Source organism: Anser anser, assembly GCF_964211835.1.
Source record: "Anser anser genome assembly, chromosome: Z".
In the NCBI taxonomy this organism is placed as follows: Eukaryota; Metazoa; Chordata; class Aves; order Anseriformes; family Anatidae; genus Anser; species Anser anser.
In genome coordinates, this window is record NC_139723.1 from 2,698,339 (window position 1) to 2,719,199 (window position 20,861).

The 20,861-nt window shown below is 52.4% G+C and overlaps 2 protein-coding genes across 8 annotated transcripts in view; one reads left to right on the top strand and one right to left on the bottom strand.

The window, feature by feature from the left end:
• Window positions 1-1,993: 1,993 nt before the first annotated feature.
• Window positions 1,994-12,152, bottom strand: NR2F1 (nuclear receptor subfamily 2 group F member 1). Of its 4 annotated transcripts, XM_083819121.1 has the most exons (4): window positions 11,315-11,453; window positions 9,253-9,367; window positions 7,868-8,395; window positions 1,994-3,171 (listed from the first exon to the last, which is right to left on the bottom strand). In XM_083819121.1, exons 2-4 carry the CDS (start codon window positions 9,263-9,265, stop codon window positions 2,891-2,893), a joined length of 822 nt encoding a protein of 273 aa, XP_083675247.1. In that variant the 5' UTR covers window positions 9,266-9,367; window positions 11,315-11,453; the 3' UTR covers window positions 1,994-2,890. The 4 variants fall into 4 exon arrangements, with proteins under 4 accessions (XP_083675247.1, XP_083675245.1, XP_083675248.1 ...); XM_083819119.1 differs by lacking the exon at window positions 9,253-9,367 and having other exon boundaries at window positions 11,315-12,152; XM_083819122.1 differs by lacking the exons at window positions 9,253-9,367; window positions 11,315-11,453 and adding an exon at window positions 10,598-10,612.
• Window positions 12,153-12,453: 301 nt separating this feature from the next.
• The window catches only part of LOC310890289 (uncharacterized protein), a gene marked incomplete at its 5' end in the record, with an annotated part of 67,643 nt that continues 59,235 nt past the window's right edge, over window positions 12,454-20,861 (top strand). The window contains 3 exons of one of the 4 annotated variants that reach the window (XM_083819124.1): window positions 12,454-12,694; window positions 13,547-13,981; window positions 15,365-16,324. In XM_083819124.1, coding sequence (XP_083675250.1) covers window positions 12,454-12,694; window positions 13,547-13,614 — 309 coding nt within the window. In that variant the 3' untranslated portion in view covers window positions 13,615-13,981; window positions 15,365-16,324. Of the gene's footprint in view, window positions 13,982-15,364; window positions 16,325-20,861 lie in introns of all 4 variants that reach the window. The other 3 variants (XM_083819125.1, XM_083819123.1, XR_014577158.1) reach the window with 3 other exon arrangements.

A 20,861-nucleotide genomic window follows, 5' to 3' on the forward strand; every position in this document is an offset into this window, starting at 1 on the left:
TTCCAGTTGGTTTGCTCTGCCTTTCGGTGCTGCCTCGGCCGGGTCCCCGGCCGGCCACCACACCAAAAACCTCTCCGGATGCGTCCCCAGCGCCTCCCAGGGCGGGATGTCCCTGTCCCCGGGGGGCTGCCGGAGCCCCCCTGCCCACGGAGGGCGGATGGGGCGAGGGACGAGGCTGTCGCCCATGCGGGAGAGGACGGGAGGGAGCCCCCCCGTGTCCGGTTTCCACCCAGGTTTGAACCCACCCGCGCCCCCCACGCAGCACCTGCGAATCAAGGCCGCCTCTCGGCGCCGAGACGGGCTCTGCTCCCACAGAGCCTCTGCCCGCGATGTTGATTATCCAGCTATAAGTGCCTACTGTATAGAGCTGCTCTCGCCTCGGATCTGCTGCGCCTAGAATATTAAAAACCCCAAGCGGGTTGGATTGAAGGATCTTGTTAATGCAAAAAGAAAAAAAAAAAAAAAAAAGGAGAGAGAGAGGGGAGAGGGGAGAGGGGAGAGAGGGGAGAGAGAGAGAGAGAGAAGGAGAGGATGGAGGACAGCAAATTAAAAGGAAAGCATTGCCCACGACTCCACAAACTGAAAACCAACCTCATCCGGGTTTGTTTGGAGGGCACGGGAGATGTCTGCGGGGGGGCGGGGGGGAGGTGGGGGGTGTTATTTTTAAAGATCCGGCTTTATTAATACGTTAAGAAAGAGCTCCCTTGGTAGTATGTGTTCTTACAGCTCCGTCTCAGATCCTATAAAACATTAATGCACTGAAAGCTGTTACAGAGATCTGCACCACCAGCTAGAAGCATTGTGAAGCCTTTACCTTCAAAGGAGCTCCATTACAGAAATGATTGTTAATTTTCAGAAAAAGAAAAAGAAAAAGAAAAAGAAAAAGAAAAAGAAAAAGAAAAAGAAAAAGAAAAAGAAAAAGAAAAAGAAAAAGAAAAAGAAAAAGAAAAAGAAAAAGAAAAAGAAAAAGAAAAAGAAAAAGAAAAAGAAAAAGAAAAAGAAAAAGAAAAAGAAAAAGAAAAAGAAAAAGAAAAAGAAAAAGAAAAAGAAAAAGAAAAAGAAAAAGAAAAAGAAAAAGAAAAAGAAAAAGAAAAAGAAAAAGAAAAAGAAAAAGAAAAAGAAAAAAAGAAAAAGACGAAATGAAGTGGGGCTTTGGGCACAGACCTGGGACCCAGCCTGGCATGGGGTGCTCCCACTCATGTTCCAGTGTGGAGGAGCACACGCGTGACAGGCATGAGCATGGACAGCAGCAGCTCACCACCCAAGGGGCCAAAATCCAGTTGGGTTTTGGTACGACTGGGCTGGGAGCACCCTCAGCACACAGCAACCGGAGAGAAGCAAAAGAGCGAGGGTGATGTTTCAGCCAAGAGCAAGCGCAGCGCACGCACACTGGAGCACACTCATGGGTCTATGAGGCCTTGGGGTAGAACAGAAGAAGAGGAAAAAAAAAAAAGAAAGAATAAAAGCAACAGAAAGAGCCAGATAGACACCACCATGCCTGGGGCAGAGGGTAACAGGGGTTATGGCTAGGGTATGCCTGGCCCCGCACACCTCTGCATGGTGTCAGTGGCGTAGGGCGACTTCAATCCATGCCCATGGTTTCTGGAGGGAGGCAGGAAGGTGTGAACTTGGCAGGAACTCCAGCTGGTGGGAGAAGGCCTCCGAGCGTGGGCAGGCCAGCGTGGTACAGGGCGTAGGTAGCGAGCCCACCTTCCCGTCCCAGCATGGGGAGCCCACCTGCGGCACCGCACCAAGGCCCACGGAACCTAGGCCTCGGCGGCACAGCGAAGCCTGTTTGGGGGCATCAAGTGGTCTGCACAGCTTGGCTGGCCCCTCACAAGTTTGTGTTTTATTTTATTTTTTTAAAGTTCTCCCTTTTAACACCAGTAAAGGAGTTAAAAAGTCCAGGGAGGTTAAATTTTTTTGTTGTTGTTTTCATTTTTTTTTTTTGGTGAACTGTTGGCATGTTTCAAGCAACAAGACTCATGGGTTGTGGGGTGATAAGTTGATTTTTTTTTGCTAAATTCTTTTATTTTTGTTTAAATTCTCACTTCAATTTTAATTCTTGAAGAACAGCTTCGACAACATATATCGCACTCATTATAAGAAGCAAAGGGTTATATCAAAAATTATTAGTATAGAATCACAGGAAACCTGGTTTGGAACCAGAAAAAAATACAAAACAGATATAGATACATAGACACAGGACAATTTTTTTCTTTTATAATTATTTGGAAAATGTTATTTTCCCCTAATTCTTGTTTCTTTTGTTTTTCCTTTATGCGCATACGATGTTTTAAGTTTTACAAAAAATGAAAATAAAGACTAATATTTTACAAAATGAATAACAATGCTCATGGTAAGTGTTTGCGCGTGGAATTTTGTTTGTTTGTTTGCTTGTTTGTTTGTTTTTCATTCTACACAAGGTTCAGTTCAGTTTCAACGCATTTTGTTTTGTTTGTTACTGTACAGCATATATCAACAACAGTCCACAATAAATCCTGGAAGATCCAGTATCCCCTTCAGGTTTGATTAATATCCCCTCAATACTCATATTTTTTTTTGTATTTTTTATTTTTTTTTGCTTTTTTGTCTTTTATTATTATCATCATCTTTTTTTTTTTTTTTCCTCCTCTCCAAAAGGAAAAAAAAAATAAAAAAATAAAGAAAAACCGACCAAACCAAAAACCAACCAAAGCACCACAACTTCTACGGACGCCAAGGTCCGTCCTTCTCCCAACCGCGGCCACACCTCTGATCCCACTCGGGCCTTTTCTTTTGTTTTAGTGTCCGCCTCCCGGGGCCCCCCCCGCACCCCGATTGCCCCTCGGTGCGAGCGCTCCCGCCTCCGCCGCCGCGCAGCGTCTCTGCCGGGGGTGCGGGCCGGGCTCTAGGAGCACTGGATGGACATGTAAGGCCAGTTGAAGCTGCTCCCCGACAGTAGCATATCCCTGATGAGGGTCTCGATGGGGGTTTTACCTACCAAGCGGACGAAGAAGAGCTGCTCGATGACGGAGGAGGAGACGGTGCGCAGCGAGGGCAGCCGCAGCAGCAGCTTGCCGAAGCGGCTGGGCTGGTTGGGGTACTGGCTCCGCACGTACTCCTCCAGCGCGCACTGCGACTTCTCCTGCAGGCTCTCGATGTGCGCCGCATCTGACAGCCCGCAGGCGTCTGCCGGCCGCACCGCGCCCGCGGAAGGGCGGCGGAGGGGGGGGGGGGGGGAGGAAGGAGAGGAGGAGGAGGAGGAGGAGGAGGTGGAGGAGGAGGAGGAGGGGGAGGAAGGGGGAAGCGGTTAGTGGCGGCGAAGCGGACCGGGAAGCTGCGCGCCGGCGCCCCCCTCCTCCTCCATGGAGAGGGGGGGCACCCCCCAACATACCCCCCCCCCCAGTTCCCATCCCCCTCCTATAAATAACGCGGATTATCAATAACCTGTCCGCCGGGGGTCGCCCCCCGCTCACCCCCATCCCCCCGGTGCGTATTTCCGCGGGGATGCGCTGACGGCCGTGCCACCCCCCCAAAAGATAATAAAAAAAACCGCCGCGACCTCGCCCCCTCCCCTTCCCATCATCATCATCATCATTCCCCCCCCCCCTCCCCTCCCCCCCCCCCCCCCCCCGTGAGCATCACCGCGCTCCTGGGAACCGGGAGCGGCCGCCGGTAAATAACAGCGGTGAGAAAGGGGGGCTGCCGGGAAAGGAAACGGTAATAATAATAATAAAAATAATAAAAAAATAATAAGGGGAAAGAGAGAGAGAGAAAGAGAGAGAGACAGCGACTGCGGAGCGCGCAGGCACAGAACGAGTTTGCTGACATGGCTGCGCATCGCAGGGAGATTGGGGATGGGGTCTGGGGGGATGCCGGGGGGGGGTCCCTGCCTGCCCGCTGCGCACCAGGGCGCGGAGAAGCGGCTCCGCACCGCGTCCCGGCGGCTCTGCGCCCGGCAGCGCCCGCACACAAAAAGCCGGGGCCGGCGGTGTCCAGAACCGCGCCCCGCGCACTGCGCAGGATGCGGCCGGGCGGGGAGGTGCGCGGCCGGGGCCTCCGCGGGTGGGCAGGGAGAGGGGCAGAGGTGCACCATCGGCGTGTTACACTTGCAGCCCTGTGCCCTCACGCGTAGTTGTGCAAGGAATGATGGCTGGGGGTCTTGGGCTGGGAACTGAGGTCAGGGAAGAGTGGCGTGATAACCTCCGTGGCTCAAATATCTACATTGTTCCGCAGATTAATAATAGATATTATTAAAAAAAATTAACAACAACAACAACAACAACACATCAGGATTAGAGGGAGGCAGTCAGCTGGCACTGCGGTTTTACACAGATCGAAGGCAGACTTTGCTAATGTATAGATCCGTATATGGATTAATGCATGCTAATGGCCCCCCAGAAGGACATTATAAAATTGTGAATGTAGAATTATGACCCTGGAAGGACACAACAAATTATTCAAAAAAAAAAAAATCTGTAGCAACTGGATTTTTGAAGTTTATGTCTTCTCATATCAAGAACTGGCTTTACAAAGATTTCTGAACACCTTCATCTACAATACTGTGGCCTCGAGCAAAAATACAAATAAAACAAGCCATAATTCAAGAACTTCTGAAGAGGGGAACCTTTGACCTGAACTGCGGACTTGGCATCCCTCAGATATACAATTATCTGAGCCAGACTGCTCTGCTAATCCATACTGTACCTTTAATGCAATGATATTTTGCAACATCTAAAGCTCCAGGTTGCAACATGTATATATATCAAACGCTCGGGCCTGTTCTTGTTTGCAATATATATCAAAACCACAGGCCTGTTCATATGTTGATTGCCACAAATCACACTCCATATTTACATATATCTTGCTATTTTACATGCATTATCTACCCATTATGCATTAGGATCCTATTCAACTTCCAAACAATGCAATATGAAAGGGTCTTACTGACACCCTAGCAGGGCTTTTTCTTTATGCCCCATATGTCATACCCTTAAGGTCAGTAAAATATTTATCAGATATTTATGGTAAGTGCACCTATACTGCAGGTCACCGGACGCTGTAGATGGGGTAGTTGATGGCTAGAAGGGCGGCAGGCAGGAGAAGGAGAAAAATACGCCTTGGGATTTGCATTATGCCGCCAAGCGCGTATGATTTTTCTCGTGCCGATAATATCTATTGAATTTTAATTATTTTTAATAGTCTGGCATATGTGTCTATTTGGATTTTATTTTATCCTTAAAGGTGGTGGTGGGAAGGCTTAATTCTCCCTCTAGAACAGGATTAAAAATAATAATAATTAAGGGATGCACAGCTCGATTAGATTATTGAGTCCAGAGAAGCGCAATCCATGGAAGAAATAATGCAATACATATTTACCGAAGGTGAATTATTATCCCATCTCAGAAAGTGGGCTAATGTGAAAATTCTGTGTGCCTCACTTTTTCATATGGCAGTGTGTCAATATGGGAAAGCTCTATATTTCTTCCTGCAGTCTATGGAAAAGAAATTATGTAAATAAATAACCATTACTGTTCAGCACACTCCAGCCTTCCTCTTTGTAGTAGTGGGAATGTATTTCATGTTACGCCTTCAGAAGAGTTTAGTGTTCAGAAAATATAGATGTAATCAGCTGGCATCTAACTAGAAATCAAAGTTCTTATTGCGCTGCAAATAGATTTATTGGATTTATGTTATTTAGCTTGGTCCCTTCCTGGAAACGTTTATTTATGACGAGGAAAAGGTAGATGCAGGAATTAATAACTCCAAAGGAAAAAAAAAAAAAAAGAGAGAGAGAGATAAGAAGAAGAAGGCAGAAAGAGAGAGAGGGAGAGAGAGTCAAGAAAAGGAGCAGGTTTTGGGTCACGACCCAGTCGTTGGATGGTGTCCAGAATTTTACGGATTAAATATACTATCCGGAGCCCAAATGTAAAAACCACAACAGGAGAAACCCATGCCAGCTTCAAATACTAAGTCCTTAGCAAAGGACTTAGGACAATATGCCTAAAAATGTCTTTTCCATCAGTCAAAGTTTGTTTAAAAGTTGGATGACTTTGAGAAAGGCTTCCCATGAATTCCCCTCTGGCTAAGCAATCAAAACAAGTTTAGTGAAAAGTGGAAATGTGCGGATGGGGGTAAGGGGTAGATTACTCCTGACAGCTGTATTTCCATTTTCTGAGATGCCCCATGCGATCCTGCTCCAAAATAATATTATTGTTCCCTTTCTAAACCTCATTCACGCCCCATTCCATTGTTGGAACAGGCTTCCCCCCTCGTAAACATTTAATTATTACATTTGTTTTTAATATATGTAAATGAGGGGCTCATCTAAAGCCTCTAACTGCCTTTCCAGCCAAGGTCGATCATCTGAGGAAGGTAAAGGAAAGGGGTGAGAGGGGGAACAGAAGGAGAGGGGGAGAGAGAAAAATATGAAAATGCCCACTTTCCCCCCCAAAAAAATGTCCTCATTTGGGGCAATCACCTTCCCAGGGCCTTTGGCGGCAGGAAACACCGAGGCACGGGCCAGAGCCTCCCTGATGGGGAATAATTTCTCAAAGTTGGGTCGGGGGTGGGGTGGGGGAAGGGGGGGAACCACAGAAGGGTTCTCTTCAATCGACCCTGCTATTGATGAACACCCTGAAATGAATGGGGATGGAGAGTACGTAAGTCTGCAGGCAGGTTCCAGAGTTAAATCAGCCTGATAAATGCTGCCAGGTCTCTTTGTCACTTTTGAAAAACATGTTTCCATCAGGAAGACTTATTAAGATAAAATGCATTAAAATGTCGAGCTGGCTATTCAGTAAATCTTCCATTTGTTTTAAGATCTGCACTTTATCCTCTGCAAAGAAATATTCCCTCCAACGCCGAGAGACTGCATTTGCACTGGAAGTAAAAGGGGGCAGTCACAGTACATGTGTCCGACCACTCTGCATACAAATTAGATACTCCTGTCTAAATAAATTATCTGATGTTCAAATCGATATTAATACTACATTTGCTACATTACAATATTGTGCAAATTTAGGAGTCATTTTAATACAATGTAAATACTATTTTTCATGCATGAAAGGCAACAAATATTGATGGATTATAAAATGCTTACTGTTAAACAAGGCCTTTGAACGATTTGCCATCTTTGTTCAGGAATGCTTTAAATTTTGCTTCGGCCTAGTTTTAAGTCAGATTTATTGGGAATATTTAGTTATCAGTAAGTGAGAAGACCAGGGTGAAAAAAAAAAAAGATAAAAATAATACAACAGGCAGCAAAATGGAAAATAATAATAATAATAAGGCTCGAACCAAACAACAACAAACCGGACAGAAAAGAGACAGAGGAAGGGGAGAGGGGAAAAAAAGAAGGGAAAAAAAAACCAAAGAAAAGAAAAACAAACAAGTAGAAAAAGTGGCAATTAGCCCCATCGTGGCGATAATTAGAATAATAATTAAAAAATGACGTTGCGAGGCCTCTTATCTCGCCTCGCTTCCACTGCCTATATTTCCACCGCATCGTTCGTCTTTGATGTTTATAAATTTCTCTCTCGCAGGTTACAATAATAGAAGATGTATGATATTCTTATAGGCTACAACCAGAGCACTTCAAAGGCGATGTTAATGCACTTTCCTGCCGGTTAATTTGAACCATCTATCATCAGAAAAAATTGTTAACACGCACGCACGCACGCTCCCGCCGCCTCCGCTCGGCCCGGTGCACGCCCGCGTGTGTTTGGGACGTTTGGGCTCTGCCGGGGGGTTGCGAGGGGGCGAGGCGAGGTCCCGGGGCCGTGTCCCCGCGCTCCCCGCCGCGACCCCCGCGTGCATCGCCTCCGTCCCGCCGCCCCCCGCCCCAAATCTCGGCGCGCCCCAAACCTCTTGTCCCGGCGCTCACCTGAGGTGAAGAGGACGATGGCTTTGAGGCAGCTGTACTCGGCCGAGTCGACGTGCAGCGCCTTGAGCTTCTCCACCTGCTCCTGGAAGATGCGGATGTGGTCCATGAAGGCGACGACGCGGTCGGCGGACATTGGGGAGGCGTGGAGGCCGGCGGCGGCCAGCAGCGGGGCCACGTGTAGGGGCATGGAGCACTGCGCCGCGTTCAGCACGAAGAGCTCGCTCCAGGTGAGCCGCAGCAGGGCCACCTGGTCTGTGATCTGCAGGTCGGGGAAGAACGGGATGTTGCGGGCCCACTCGACGGCGCTGAAGAGCAGGCGGGCGGCCAGCTCGCAGATGTTCTCGATGCCCATGATGTTGTTGGGCTGCATGCACTGGCTGCCGTAGCGGGAGGTGGGGTAGGGCTCGGCCCGCAGCAGCAGGGAGATGTATCCCGAGAGATAGCAGTGCCCGTTCAGGGGGTCCCCGTTGGTCAGGGCGTACTGGCCGGGGTTGGGCTGGGTGGGCGGCATTCTTCCTCGCTGAACCGCTGACAAAAACAAGGAGAGAAGGAGAGGAAATGTGCATCCAGGAGGCTCGCGGGCATCGCCCCGGCGGCGCTGCCAGACAGCCGGAGACAATGCCGGGCTTCTCCCCCCCGGCACACGCATGGGCACACACAGCCAGAGGCATGCGGAGCCGGGCAGCTGCGGCCGACCTGCATCGCCCCCCAGCCAGGCACGGCACGGCACGGCACGGCCCCGGCCGCGACCCCAGCCCCGGCTCAGGCACCCCCAGCGCAGCAGCGGCAGCCAAGCGCCCCCCGCCCCCCAATACAGACAGGCTTCAAGAAAATAAACACAGATTAAAACAGAAAGAAAAGAGAAAAAAAAAAAAAAAAAAGAAGCCAAGGCAAACAAGACAAATCCGCCACCCCCCCATCCCTCCCCAACCCCCACCGCCGCTGTGTCCCCCTCCCCTCTCGCAACAAAAGGCAGCCCCACACGTAAAAATAAAATCAAAGGAATCCTCCGGGTGGTAAGAAAGTGGGGTTAAAAATCACAGCCAGCTGTTAAAAATATAGCCAAGCTCTGTTGCGGATCCCAGCCGATTGCCCTGGTAGCACTGAGATTTACAAGTGAACTGCTGTGTTGCTTTTTTTTTTTTTTAAATAAAAATCATAAAAATAAACGCGTCCATATTCTTCAAAAATACCATATCGTTACCCTTAAAACTGGAACAGGTCGCAGCCCCCCAGATCCCCACTGCTAACTTTATTACACAGAACAAGCTTTCCATAGAGGACCCCCCCTCCCCCGCCCAGCAAAGTTCTCCCTGCTAAAAGGAAGAGAAAGATTCAATATTATCAAGGGAAGGGGGAAATAAAACAAAAAGGTCCGAACTTACAATAGCCAAACATTCGTGGAAAAAAAAGGGGACGGTGTAATTAATATCTTTGATGCGCTGTTGCCACTGCAAAAGCCTGCAGTCAGCGTTGCACAGTGAATGCACAAGCTTGCAACTGCAAAAACACTGGATTCATTAACCATCTCCACACAGAGCGTAAGCATGCCTCGAGTCCCGAAAGCTGACCAAAGTTTTTTTGTTTTTTTGTTTTTTTTTTTTTTAAGTGTGTGTGTGTTTTACTTCATCAGTGCCAGCGTTTTCTGCCGCATGCCATGTAAACAAAGGTAACTTAAGGAGAAGATACGGCTACTCAGGCTTATTTCTGCTCACACTCACACACACGCTCACGCTCACACGAGCACGCACACGCTCACACACACACACACGGGCTCGCACGCAGATAATTCATCTTTCTGGCGTGGCACATTTCGCCAACTTTCTCTTTTATTCCCATTTAGCAGAGCCATGTCCGTTCCCCACCGAGCCCTGCAAGTCTCCCGGGCCGGACCTTTCTGCTCCTGCCCTCCAGCCCACCTCTGCCTCTTGGATCTGCTTTTAAACTTGGCAGTTATTTATCAGTTAACTGCGAACACAAATCTATGCGTTTTTTCACCCCCTTCTTCCATTTTTTTTTTTTTTTCCCTCTCCCAGACGCCTACCAACAGCCCCTGAAGCTACCAATGAAGTCGTCATATTTGTGAGCTCTTTCATATCTGGAGCACCTTCGTTCCTTTTCTCGTGGCATACAAAATAACAATTTCAAAACCAATTAAGGCAGTAGTAATCCCCAGTCCACAAAACCGACTTGTTTCGCTGGTGTGACTCTCAGGCATCTTTAACGATAGTCACAGGGTAAACTTTCACTGTAAACCGAGAAGCACATTTCGAGGAGAAAGAAGGGCAGGAAATCTTCCTACACGAGGAACGAGCCTAAAAGCGAGGAAAACCACAGCAACTCATGGAAGGGAGAGGGGGGGAAACAAACAAACAAACAAATAAATAAAAGAGCACTTGGAAATGGTGAGGAGCCCACTGCCAGATGCAGGCTAGGAATTCTGCTAAAATGAGAAGGATCGGTAAATAGGTTATAAATCGCAATTTGTATGCAGGCTTTAAGGAGAGGGTGGAGTTTGACGAAGAAATAAAATGAGCAGCGTGCTAAAAAAATGACAGAAGTACGGAAACCCGGTTCACTCACAAACTTTCCTTTGAACGCATGGAGTGAAAACAAGGCCAGATCTCGCACAGAACCACCGGGAAGCGCAGGGAAGCGGAGATACAGTAGCACATTTCCCCCTCCTCGTCCCCCCACCCGCCCCCTTTTACTCTTTTCTTTCCTACTTACACGTCTTTCATCTTTCTTTCAGGAAAAAAAAAAAAAAAAAAAAAAAAAGAGAGCCTGGGAATGGATCTACCGAGAAGTGTTGTGGGTTTAAAAAGAAATGATGGGGCGGGAGGTGGGGGGGAAAGGAAGCTGAATGGAAGCACATCTTGTACAGAGAGAGAGATGTATCTCCCCCCACCCCCCGGTCTCATGCCAACAATAGACAAAACCACATCCACACACACGCACGCAGACACGCGGAGAGGCAGACACGCGCGCGGAGACAGCGGCTAAACGATAAATATTTAGCGAGCGATCATAATAATAAATTCTCGGCACAATGAGCGGGGAAGGGAAGAGCGTGGCGGTGCCGGGGAAGGGGGTGGGGAAGAGCAGGAGGAGGGCAGGAGGCACAAACCAAAAAGCAAAAGAAAACACCACCATCCACCATCCACAATAACAACAAAACCTGGTGCAAAGCTGCCAGATGGAGTGCAGGCAGAGGGAGAGATTGACATGTGCATGTAAATATAGAGAGACCTAGATCGCCACGGAGAGCTGCAAATATATCCGTACACACACACAGACACACTCTGAGCGCGTGTGTATGCACGTCTCTGTGTGCACGCGTGTGCGCGGATGGGTGCGCACGCCACACGCTCACTCACACTCGCACACACTCGCACGACAGCCACGGGGGGAGAGGGAGCGGTAGTATAGTAGGGAAGAAATATTCACCTTCCCGCCTCATGCCCACTTTGAGGCACTTCTTGAGGCGGCAGTACTGGCACTGGTTGCGGTGGTGCTGGTCGATGGGACAGTTCCTGTTGGCACGGCATGTGTAAGTTAAGTTCCTGCGGACGCTCCTCTTGAAGAAACTTTTGCAGCCCTCGCAGGTGAACTGGCCGTAGTGCTTGCCGCTGGACTTGTCCCCGCACACCACGCACTCGATGTGCTGCTGGCTCTGCCCCGAGCCCTGCTGGCCCGGGCCCTTGTCCCCGGCCGTGCCCGGCGTGGAGGGGGGTCCCGGCTGGCTGGGGGTCTGCGGGGTGTGCGGGGCGGCCGAGCCCCCTTGCTGCTGGGGGGGCTGCTCCCGAGCCGGCTGCGCTGCGGGGTTGGGGCCGCTCGGGGTGCCCCCGGCCACGTCTTCCTGCGGATCTCGCCAGCTGCTAACTACCATTGCCATATCTCGGGCCCAAAAAAGTGCTGGGGAGCGGCGCGGCTCGCTGCGGGCTGCCGGGGAGAGAGGCGGGGGGCGGGGGGGGGGCGGGCGGCCGGGGGCCGGGGGCGAGCGGGGAGCGAGGGGACCGTGCCTGCCGCCTGCCTCCGCCTCGGCTGCCGCTGCCCTGCTGCCGCCGCCGCTGCTGCCGCCGGCTGGAGCCGCTCCTGCCGTTTTCTTTATTTTATTTATTTTCCGCCGCCAGACCCCCTCCTCTCGCTCCTCGAGCCCTCGCTAATTTTTTTTTTTTTTTTAAGGAAAAAGAAAAAGGGAGGGGGAGGGGGGCGTCGGAGGATTTTTTTTCCTCTCTCCCTCTTTTCTCTTTTTCCCCCTCCTCTCCTTTTTTTTTTTTTTTTTTTTTTTTCACTGTGCTGCCCCCCCCCTCTCAAAATGCCCCCGTCTCTCTGCTTCCCCCTCTCTCTCTCCCTCGCCTCTTCTCCTCTCCCTCCCCCCCCCCCCCCCCCCTCCGCCACTTCAAGTTGCAAAATCAGAAACGGCAAACAAGGCTGTCGGGAGAGGCATTCAGGAGAGTAACACGCCGGACACGCACACGCAGGCAGACACGCGCGCACACGCCCGGCACACGGCTCCCCACTCGCGCACACGCACACACGCACGGGCACAGGCACACGCGGTCCGGGCGCTACGAGCGCGGAGGATGTGCAGGCATAGAGGAAGCCGGAGCGCCGCCGAGGAGGAGGAGGAGGAGGTGGAGGAGGAGGAGGAGGAAGAGGAGGAGGAGGAGGAGGAGGAGGAGGAGGAGGAGGAGGATGAGGAGGAGGAGGAGGAGGAGGAGGAGGAGGAGGAGGAGGAGGAGAAGGAAGAGGAGGAGGTCGCCGCTCGCCGCTCGCCGCCGCCGGGGCCCGCGGAGGCTGCTCCCACCGCCGCTGCCGCTGCCGGTGCGGGCTCTCGGGGCGCCGCCGGGCTGGGGAGGAGGGAGGTTGAAGCGGAGGAAGGATCCGGCCTCCGGCGATCAGGGCATGGAGGTGTCCGGGGGCCAGGTCCAGGGCAGGGCGCCGTCAGCCATTCAGGGCGGCGGAGCCGGGGAGCGCGGCGGAGGCGGGCGGGGAGCTGAGGCAGTTTGATCCCGTGTCGGCGGCGGAGGAGGAGGAGGTGGAGGTTGCCGGTCGCTGCTCTTTCTCTCGAGCTCGCTCTCTCTCGCTTTCTGTGTCTCTGGAGCTCGCTTGCTTCTTCTTCTTTTAAAAAAAAAATACAAAAAAAAAAAAAAATCGGATGTGACTAAATTCGCAGAGGAGACGAATTCACGGCGAAGTGTAAAAATAGAGAATGGGAATAATAATGACACACGCAGGAAAAAGAGAGATCCAAAGTAGGTCGAATAAATAAATCCTCTTCTTTTCCTCTTTCTTGCCCCTTCCTTCTTCTTCTTCTTCTCCTGTGAGAACACACGATGCTGGTTGCAGGGAAGGAAAAAAAAAAAAAAAAAAGATCGTGGAAATCGCCCCCAAAAATGTTCTTTTTTTTTTGTTTGTTTGTTTGTTTGCCTAAAAAAAGTATTTCGGGTAAAAACTCATCAGCCAGAAGCAGAGCCCTCCCCCAAAATAAAAAAAAAATAGGCAAGAACGGTCAAAATAATAACGGTATTAAGATGTGAACGCGTTCTCTCTCTGTCTCTCCGAGCTTCCCCCCCCCCCCCCGTCTCTCTCTCTCTGCTTTTTCCCCTTTTTTCTTTCTTTCCGATTTTTTTTTTTTTTTTAGTTTCACCTCTCTCTTCTTCTCTTCTCCTGCAGGAATGAAGCGAAAGACACAAGGAGGAAGGGTGGAAAAAAGAAGAAAAGGAAGGAGAAGAGGGAGATGAAGGGGAAAAAAAAAAAAAACAACTAATAGAATATGCAAGAAAGGGGAGAGAGAGAGAGAGAGAGAGAGGGGGGAGAGGGAGAGAGAGAGGGAGCGAGCGAGCGAGAGAGAGAGAGAGAGACCCAAAAAATGAATGCGTTTAAACGGGAAGCCTAGCAGAGCAATGTTTCCGAAAGAGGGATCTGCGCGAATGTCTGTATATAGTGAACTTTGACACTACTATTGAAACTGACACGTTTCTATGGAGATCGCTGCCTTATATGGAGCTCATGTCAAGGAGCCAAGAGAAGGGCTGCTGGCAACTGATAATCAAAGGCGACTGACTGGTCAGAGCCCTGAATTGGGGGGAGAGAAAATGGGAGGCTAAGGTTAGCCAAGCCTCCTTCACTCTATTGGTTACCCCCCCGGTCTTTTTTTTTTTTTTTTTTTTTTTTTTTTTTAATTCTCTGCTACCTACTGACTGGGATGGGGAAGGGAGGGGAGGAGAGAGGGGGGAGTGAGGGAGGGAGAAGGAGGGAGGGAGGAGGGAGGGAGAGAGAGAGAGGGATTCTTCTGACAAGCACAATTTACATTGAGATCGCCCTGCGCTGCTATTTACTTTGAGACCTGATTAGTATGGGTCGTCTACGGTCTCCCTCTCCCTCTCTCTCTCTCATACACACACCCCAGCACACACATCAAAAGAAGAGGATGCATTGCGATAGGCGGAAAGGGGAATTAAAAGGGAACGATTTGGGCACCCCGTGAAAAGTTTTTTTTTTTCCTTTTTTTTTTTTTTTTCTCTCCACGTTTTAAAATGGGATTTCAGTATCTGTTTCCAATTGAAAAAAAAAAAAAAAGCCATACGAGGGATTTTGATGATGGAAAGGAAAGCACGCCTTGTGCAAGAAGCAGTGCATGTACCCGCGTGTGTACACTTGCACACGCACGTTCACGCACTTATTTACATCTGTGCGCGCTCCGACCCCACTTCGGGCTATTTTCGCGGCCGGCCCTTCCCGCCCAGCCCCTACCGCGCTCCCCTCCTTTTTTTGGGGGGGGGTGGGGGGGTGGGGATCGGGGTGCGAAATCTGTGCCCCTCTCTCCTCGCGCCGTTTTTCGGGGGGGTGGGGGGCGGCAGGGGTGATGCGGGGGAGGGAAGCTGCCCGGCCCCCCCCCCTCCATGCACCCACCCTCCCCACTGTCCCGCCGCCCCCCCCTGCACCCCCCGCTCCCCAAGTAACTTCTGTCCGTGCCGCCCGCGCGGAGCAAACCTCGGTGCCGGCGCCCGCGGCGCTGCGCGGCTGGGCGCGGAGGGGCCGGCGCTGTTTGGCGGAGGCTGGGGGGGGGGGGGCTCGGAGGAGGGCGGTGGGAATAGAGGGGAGGGGGATACGGGGCGGGGGGGGGGATTCTGGGGGCGGCCGCGCTCCGCGCCCCGCAGCGCCCGGCGCGGCTTGGCTCGGCTCGGCCCGGCCCGGCCCGGCCCCGGCGGCGGCGGCGGCGCGGAGCAGGAATCGCTGGCGCCGGCTGCCATCTAGCGGACAGGAGACCACCGGGGGCCCGCCGGGCACAGCCCCCGCCCCGCTCCGAGCCCCCCGCTCCCCGCCGGGTCCCCCCGACCTTCCCGCGGGAGGGTTGTGCGACCCCCATCTCTGCCCCCCGCTTCCCGCCGCCCCGCTCCCCTCGCTTTCTTCTCCTTGTTTTTTTTTTTTTTTTTCATAAATTGGGGAGATAATAGGGAAAATAATAGTACATATTTTTTAAATATATAGCGGCTGCGCCGAGGAGAGGGAGAAACCCCTTCTTTCTCAGCGTTCACCTCCACGAGGCTCCTTCCTCGCAAGCCTTCCTTCCCCGAAACCTCCCCCTACTGCGAGAGGTCTGAAATTCGCTCTGGGTCGAAAGACTGTGTCTGACAAAGAAGAAACAAAGTGTAAAAAAAAAAAAAAAAAAAAAAAAAAAAGGAAAAAGAGAGAAAGAAAAGGCTACCCTCCTCTTAGCTCCCATAAAAGTTTACAATCAGATTGTAAGCCCAGGGAAAAGCCTACAGGGGGAAGAGGGATGAAATATATGACAGAACTTTTATTGCTACTATTATTATTATTATTATTATTATTTTATTTGTGAGAGATGTTGCTTTCATTAAAAAAATAATTAAAAAAACACATACACTCAACTTTGATGTATCGTGATCACTTTTTTTTTTTTTTTTTCCCCCTGTCAGCTCTGAAATCCGAGGCTGGGAGCCGGCTGGAGAGGACAGTCCTTCATCATTTCTGAGATCAGAATAAACGCTTGATTTTGTCCCGAAATAATGAAGAGATTTTCAATGAGTCCCTTGGCCAAGCCGTCTCTATTGTATATTGCATTGATAAAAAGGATGTTATTGACTATGCAACAGTAGGCTCCTTTCCTCTCTCTCCCTCTTTCTAAATAAACTCTCGGTCCTGTCTCTTGGTCATTGAAAAGGTGAAACGAATAAGATTAAATCAGACAAAAAAAGCAAGCTCGGTATGTATATCATCCAGATTTTACTCCCCAGACTGTGAAGAGACAGGGAGTAAAAGAGGCAGAGCAAGGCACGGAGAGAGAGGGAGAGAGAGAGAGAGAGACAGAGACACAGACACAGACACAGGCAGAGGGAGAAAGCCTGAGCGGAGCTGGACGGACCCCGCCGCCGGAGCCCGGCTCCTCCCGCACCGCCGGCCACGCTCCCGGCCCGGCCACCCCAGGCAAGTCTCGCTTCTCCTCCTCGGGCTTTCGGGGGGTGGCGGGGGCGCAGCGCCTGGCGGGGACACCCTGCCTCCGCCCCGGGACGCCCCCGGCCCGGCCTCAGCCCCGCGTCCCACTCCGGGGGCGCCCACACCGCTGCTTTGACCATGAGCCCAGACACCCCCCTCCCCCCCCCAAACGCCCGACCCCCCCCGTGTGTGGGTATTTGCACACACACCCCCGGCCCCTCTGACGCGTGTGTTTCTCCGGGCGGCCCCACGCGGGTAGCGGGGGCACGGGCGGCGGGCGGGCGGCCACCCCTCGCAGCCCCCGAGCACAAGTTGCGAGCATCCCAGCGCGCTCTCTTTTTCACCTGCTCTGTTTGTTATGCGATCACCTAATGAAAAGATCGATGGCAGCCTGTTTATCTGCGTGATAGTGTCAACAGATTAAAGGGGCAGCAATCAGATGTCTCCTAGACGAGACGAGCAGGAGCGGGCGGGGAGGGACAGCTCAAACCCACCCGAGTCGCGCTGCTGCGGGAAGGGGGAGCGCGGCGGGGAGGTGAGGGATCCCCTCGCCTCGCCGCGGACCGTTCGCTGCCTTGCCCAGGGAAAAGGCGACTGCAGCATCGCACCAGCCAGCCGGTGCTGGGAGGGCCGGGGTTCGTGGGGGTCGTGGGGAGAAGTCCCCCCAGCGGCGTCCCGTCCCCCTGCCCACGGCAGTGTCCCGGGTGCGAGCGAAGCGCAGCCGGCGGGAGGCATCTCCTCTCCTCTCCTCTCCTCTCCTCTCCTCTCCTCTCCTCTCCTCTCCTCTCCTCTCCTCTCCTCTCCTCTCCTCTCCTCTCCTCTCCTCTCCTCTCCTCTCCTCTCCTCTCCTCTCCTCTCCTCTCCTCTCCTCTCCTCTCCTCTCCTCTCCTCTCCTCTCCTCTCCTCTCCTCTCCTCTCCTCTCCTCTCCTCTCCTCTCCTCTCCTCTCCTCTCCTCTCCCCGGCGAATTGCAGGGGCGCGCAGAAACGGCCAGAGCTTGCGTGTAATTGGAAAATGAGCTGTGATCGCTCTCTAACCTCAGCGGGTCCGGGATGGGCAGAGGAGAGCGCGCCGAGCATCTCTGAGGAGCTCAGCCCTCATTTCCCCTCCGTCGCCCCACACTCCGCTTTCTTCAGGCTGGGGGATCTGAGCTTTGAAAGGACTTAGGGTTCGATGAGTGTATTTATTCTTGTCTTTCTTTTTTTCCCCTTTCCTTTCCTTTCTGTGTCTCTCTCTTTCCCCCTGGTGTAACCCAACCCGTGGCCGCGCCAGCCCCTCTCTCTCGTCCCCTCGTCCCCTGCGGGAAGGAAAAGTTCATTCTGGAGACGAGCGGTGACAACTTCTAAGCGCTATTTCTGGCGGGGGGGGGGGGGGGGGGGCAGGCGTGGGGGGCGTAATGTGAAAGCCAGCTGCAGGTAGGGCTGTTCTCTGAGCGGCACGGCAGAGCGCGGCGGGCGAGCGGGGAGCTGAGATTTGCTCCCCGGCTTTTCCAAAAAACCAAATGTTAAACGCCGGCCTCACCTGCCGAGCCCTGCGAGCAGTGTATAAAAAAATGTATAAAAACACCCGCACACACACCACACACGCGGACTCACATGTATGTGCATGCATATGTGCATATGCAGGGAGCGGAGGAGATGGGGGACAATAAATATATAGGCTGCTGTCACAGGACCCGGCGAGCGGCTCTGACGTGTAAAAATTTCCCTCTCTGTCTCCCCAACTTTCAGCATTTTCACGTCCCCTGCTCCGCCAGGGGACAGGGTGGGATGTGACAGGGACAAGAGAGGCGCTGGGGGCTCCTCTCTCCCCGCTCCCGGCCGGGCCGCGGCCACCGTGGGAAGAGACGGAGCCCCCCAAACTGGGACGGGGACCCTGACACGGCTCGGCATGGCTCGGCACAGCATCCTCGGCCAGGCCTCGCGAGCCAGCGTTGCCCAAGGCAGGCCTCATCTCCCATCACCAGCGCTGGGGTCTTCCTTCCCAGGCCTTTCTCTTCTTTCCCTTATTTTTTGCTTTAAATTTTAATATTTCCCCCCTTTTCCCATTCCGTCTCCCATTCCCTGGCCAGCCCTGAAGGACAACCAAGTAGTCTGGCTCGTGCAGCAGAGGATGCACGTACCGGAGGTGCTGTTCCACAGGGGGAGAGGCGATCGCTCCCCGATTTGGGAAGGGGTCTCCACCGGGGGCTGTATCTCCCGTCCGTGTGTCTGTCCGTGTGTCTGTGCGTGAACCCCCTGGGGGGACCAGGGCTGGCCCCTCCCGGGGCTTAGGGCTGCTTTCTGGGGCACCTGTCCTCAGCCCCCCGCCCTCCATCCCCTCGCCCCCCTCCCCCGAGGGCTGCCGGGGGGCTTTGTGTGGCCGGACCCCCCGGCCTGCCGCTGGGTGGGCACCCCCCGGGGGGCACCCCCCACTCCCCTGCAGGTGTCCCTGCTGCCACTGCTGCAGCCCTCCGGGGCCATTCCCGTAGCCTGTCGCCGGACCCATGCCTCGCCCAAGGGGGGATCTCCTCCTTATCCTGCCCCCCCACAGCTCTGCCCCACGCCCGCAACCCCCTCCCCAGCCACCCCCCCGCGCTGCGTCCTGCCTCGCCTATTAATTTTCTATTAAATCACTCGTGGGAGTGGGCTCCCCATGCCACCTCCGGCGCGACCTTCCCGTGGACGAGGGTCCCGGGGGCGTCACGGGAGGTGGTGGCGGTGCTGGGGGGCTCTGCCCCGCTGCCCCGGGCCCTCCGCGGGTGCGCAACCCCGCGCCGCCCCCCCGCCCCCCTCCGCCGCCTCCCCGCCTGCTCTCCCGTGAATTATTTTAGGCTGGATTGGCAAAATGCGGCGTGACAGCGGACCCCCCCGCCCGCCACCCCCTCGGGAAGGCAATCTGCCGTCCCCGCAGCCTCCCCGGCAACGGGGCCGCGCCGAGCCGGGGTTTGTCATTTGTTAGCGCTCAGAAGTACCGGGCTGCGGTGCCAACCCGAAAGCAGGGCGCTGAATCACAACTTTGCGCTCGCCATCCATTCAAACAGAAAAGCCTGAGCATCGGAAAGTGTGCCTTTTCCCTTTTCTTTTTCTTTCATTTTCTTTTTTTTTTTTTTCCCTTTCTCTTTTTCCTAAAGAAAGGAAAAAAAAAAAAAAAGATATGTGTTCCTGGAAGTAAAAAAAGACGTTTGCGTGGGAAGGGGAGAGAAAGCACCCAAACCGAAGGCCACTTGTCTGACAGCATAAAGGAGCATGGCAATTCCCAAGCAGACTCCAGGAAAAGAAATTGATGACCTCTTGATGCAAATCAAACCTTCCTATATGAGGCAAATCTGGGAATCATTTTCAACACACTGGTGAATCCAGGACCAAATATTTACTTTCGGCACAAATAAAGCTGCGGTGATCTAAGCGCTGAAGCCAAAAGAAACAGAAGTGTACAAAAGCCATTAACGCGAGGCTTTGCATTGAAACACGCCTGACCGTGTCTTAAATCCTCGACTTCTGTTAGGGATGAATTTGGTGTTATTTATTATTCTGAATTGGGCTAGGGCTTTTGAGGAAGAGCTGACGTTTGGAAACGAGTTTGAAAGTTGTTAGATTGTCCTGACAATGCAATCGGCTGCACTATATAATCATTTCCTTAATAGTTACCTGTCAGACATCCCGTTTCTTTTACTGCAGGGATTAGTCCATCAGAAGTAGATCCGAGCTGGACTTTCCGCAGACCAAAGACCGGCTCGAGCACGTCTAAGCATTTACTGTCACTTTCTCCCCTGCATCCAAGATAAAATGGTGCAAAAGTGTTTTGCTGGGGAAAATGCGGCGGTGTGGCTGGTAACAGCAGTAAAGATGTAATCATATTTACCTCATCAGAAGTTGATCTAAGTAATAAACCTTAGCATTTTCACTTAAACTGACAGGAGGGAGATATGTTTATTACAGCGCATTCCGTCTGCGTGGGGAGGACGAGAATGCGCTTTAGATAAAGTTTAGGCTAAACAGAATGAACACAACAAATCGCTCCAGCCCAACACAAAAGCTATAAATGACTGCTATGTATTTTACCATCCGCAGGCTTTTTTTATTCACACGTTTCTAGGGGTGAAGCCCGGGCATATCCAACGGCGTCGTTAATAAGGTATACAAAATTGCCTGATCCTACCAAACGGGGCTAGAGTTATATGTTTTATTGTTAACCCCTTGCACTGAATCTTCTGAAGCTGAAAGGGAAAAGGAAAGGGCTTTTGTCCGAGTTGATCCTTGGCTATTCTGGGGCTCAGGTTGGTGTGAAAGGGACGAGGAGGTCACTTGAAATCTCCTTTTATCTACTCCTATTTTCTCTCTGGATCAGCAACTTTGAATAGACACCATCTAATCGCTCGTAATGGAAAAAAGTGAAAAAAAAAAAAAAAGAGAGAGAAAGGTGTGTGTGTGTGTGTGTGGTGGTGGGGGGAAGCCCTGAGAGCAACGAAAACGCTCTTGCCCCGGGGCCGCCCGGCTGGCGGTGCGGCCCCCTGCGCACCCGCGGAGCCTCGCCCAGCCCGCAGCCGC

Bases quoted from the DNA above. Each gene is read 5' to 3' on its own strand.
- NR2F1 (XM_083819119.1), bottom strand. From the start codon at position 11,762: ATGGCAATGGTAGTTAGCAGCTGGCGAGATCCGCAGGAAGACGTGGCC. The intron at 8,396-11,314 runs GTGAATATTTCT...TGTTTTTGTCAG, and splicing joins AGTGGGCATGAGGCGGGAAG to CGGTTCAGCGAGGAAGAATG. The intron at 3,172-7,867 runs GTGAGCGCCGGG...TGCGGCCGGCAG, and splicing joins CATCGTCCTCTTCACCTCAG to ACGCCTGCGGGCTGTCAGAT.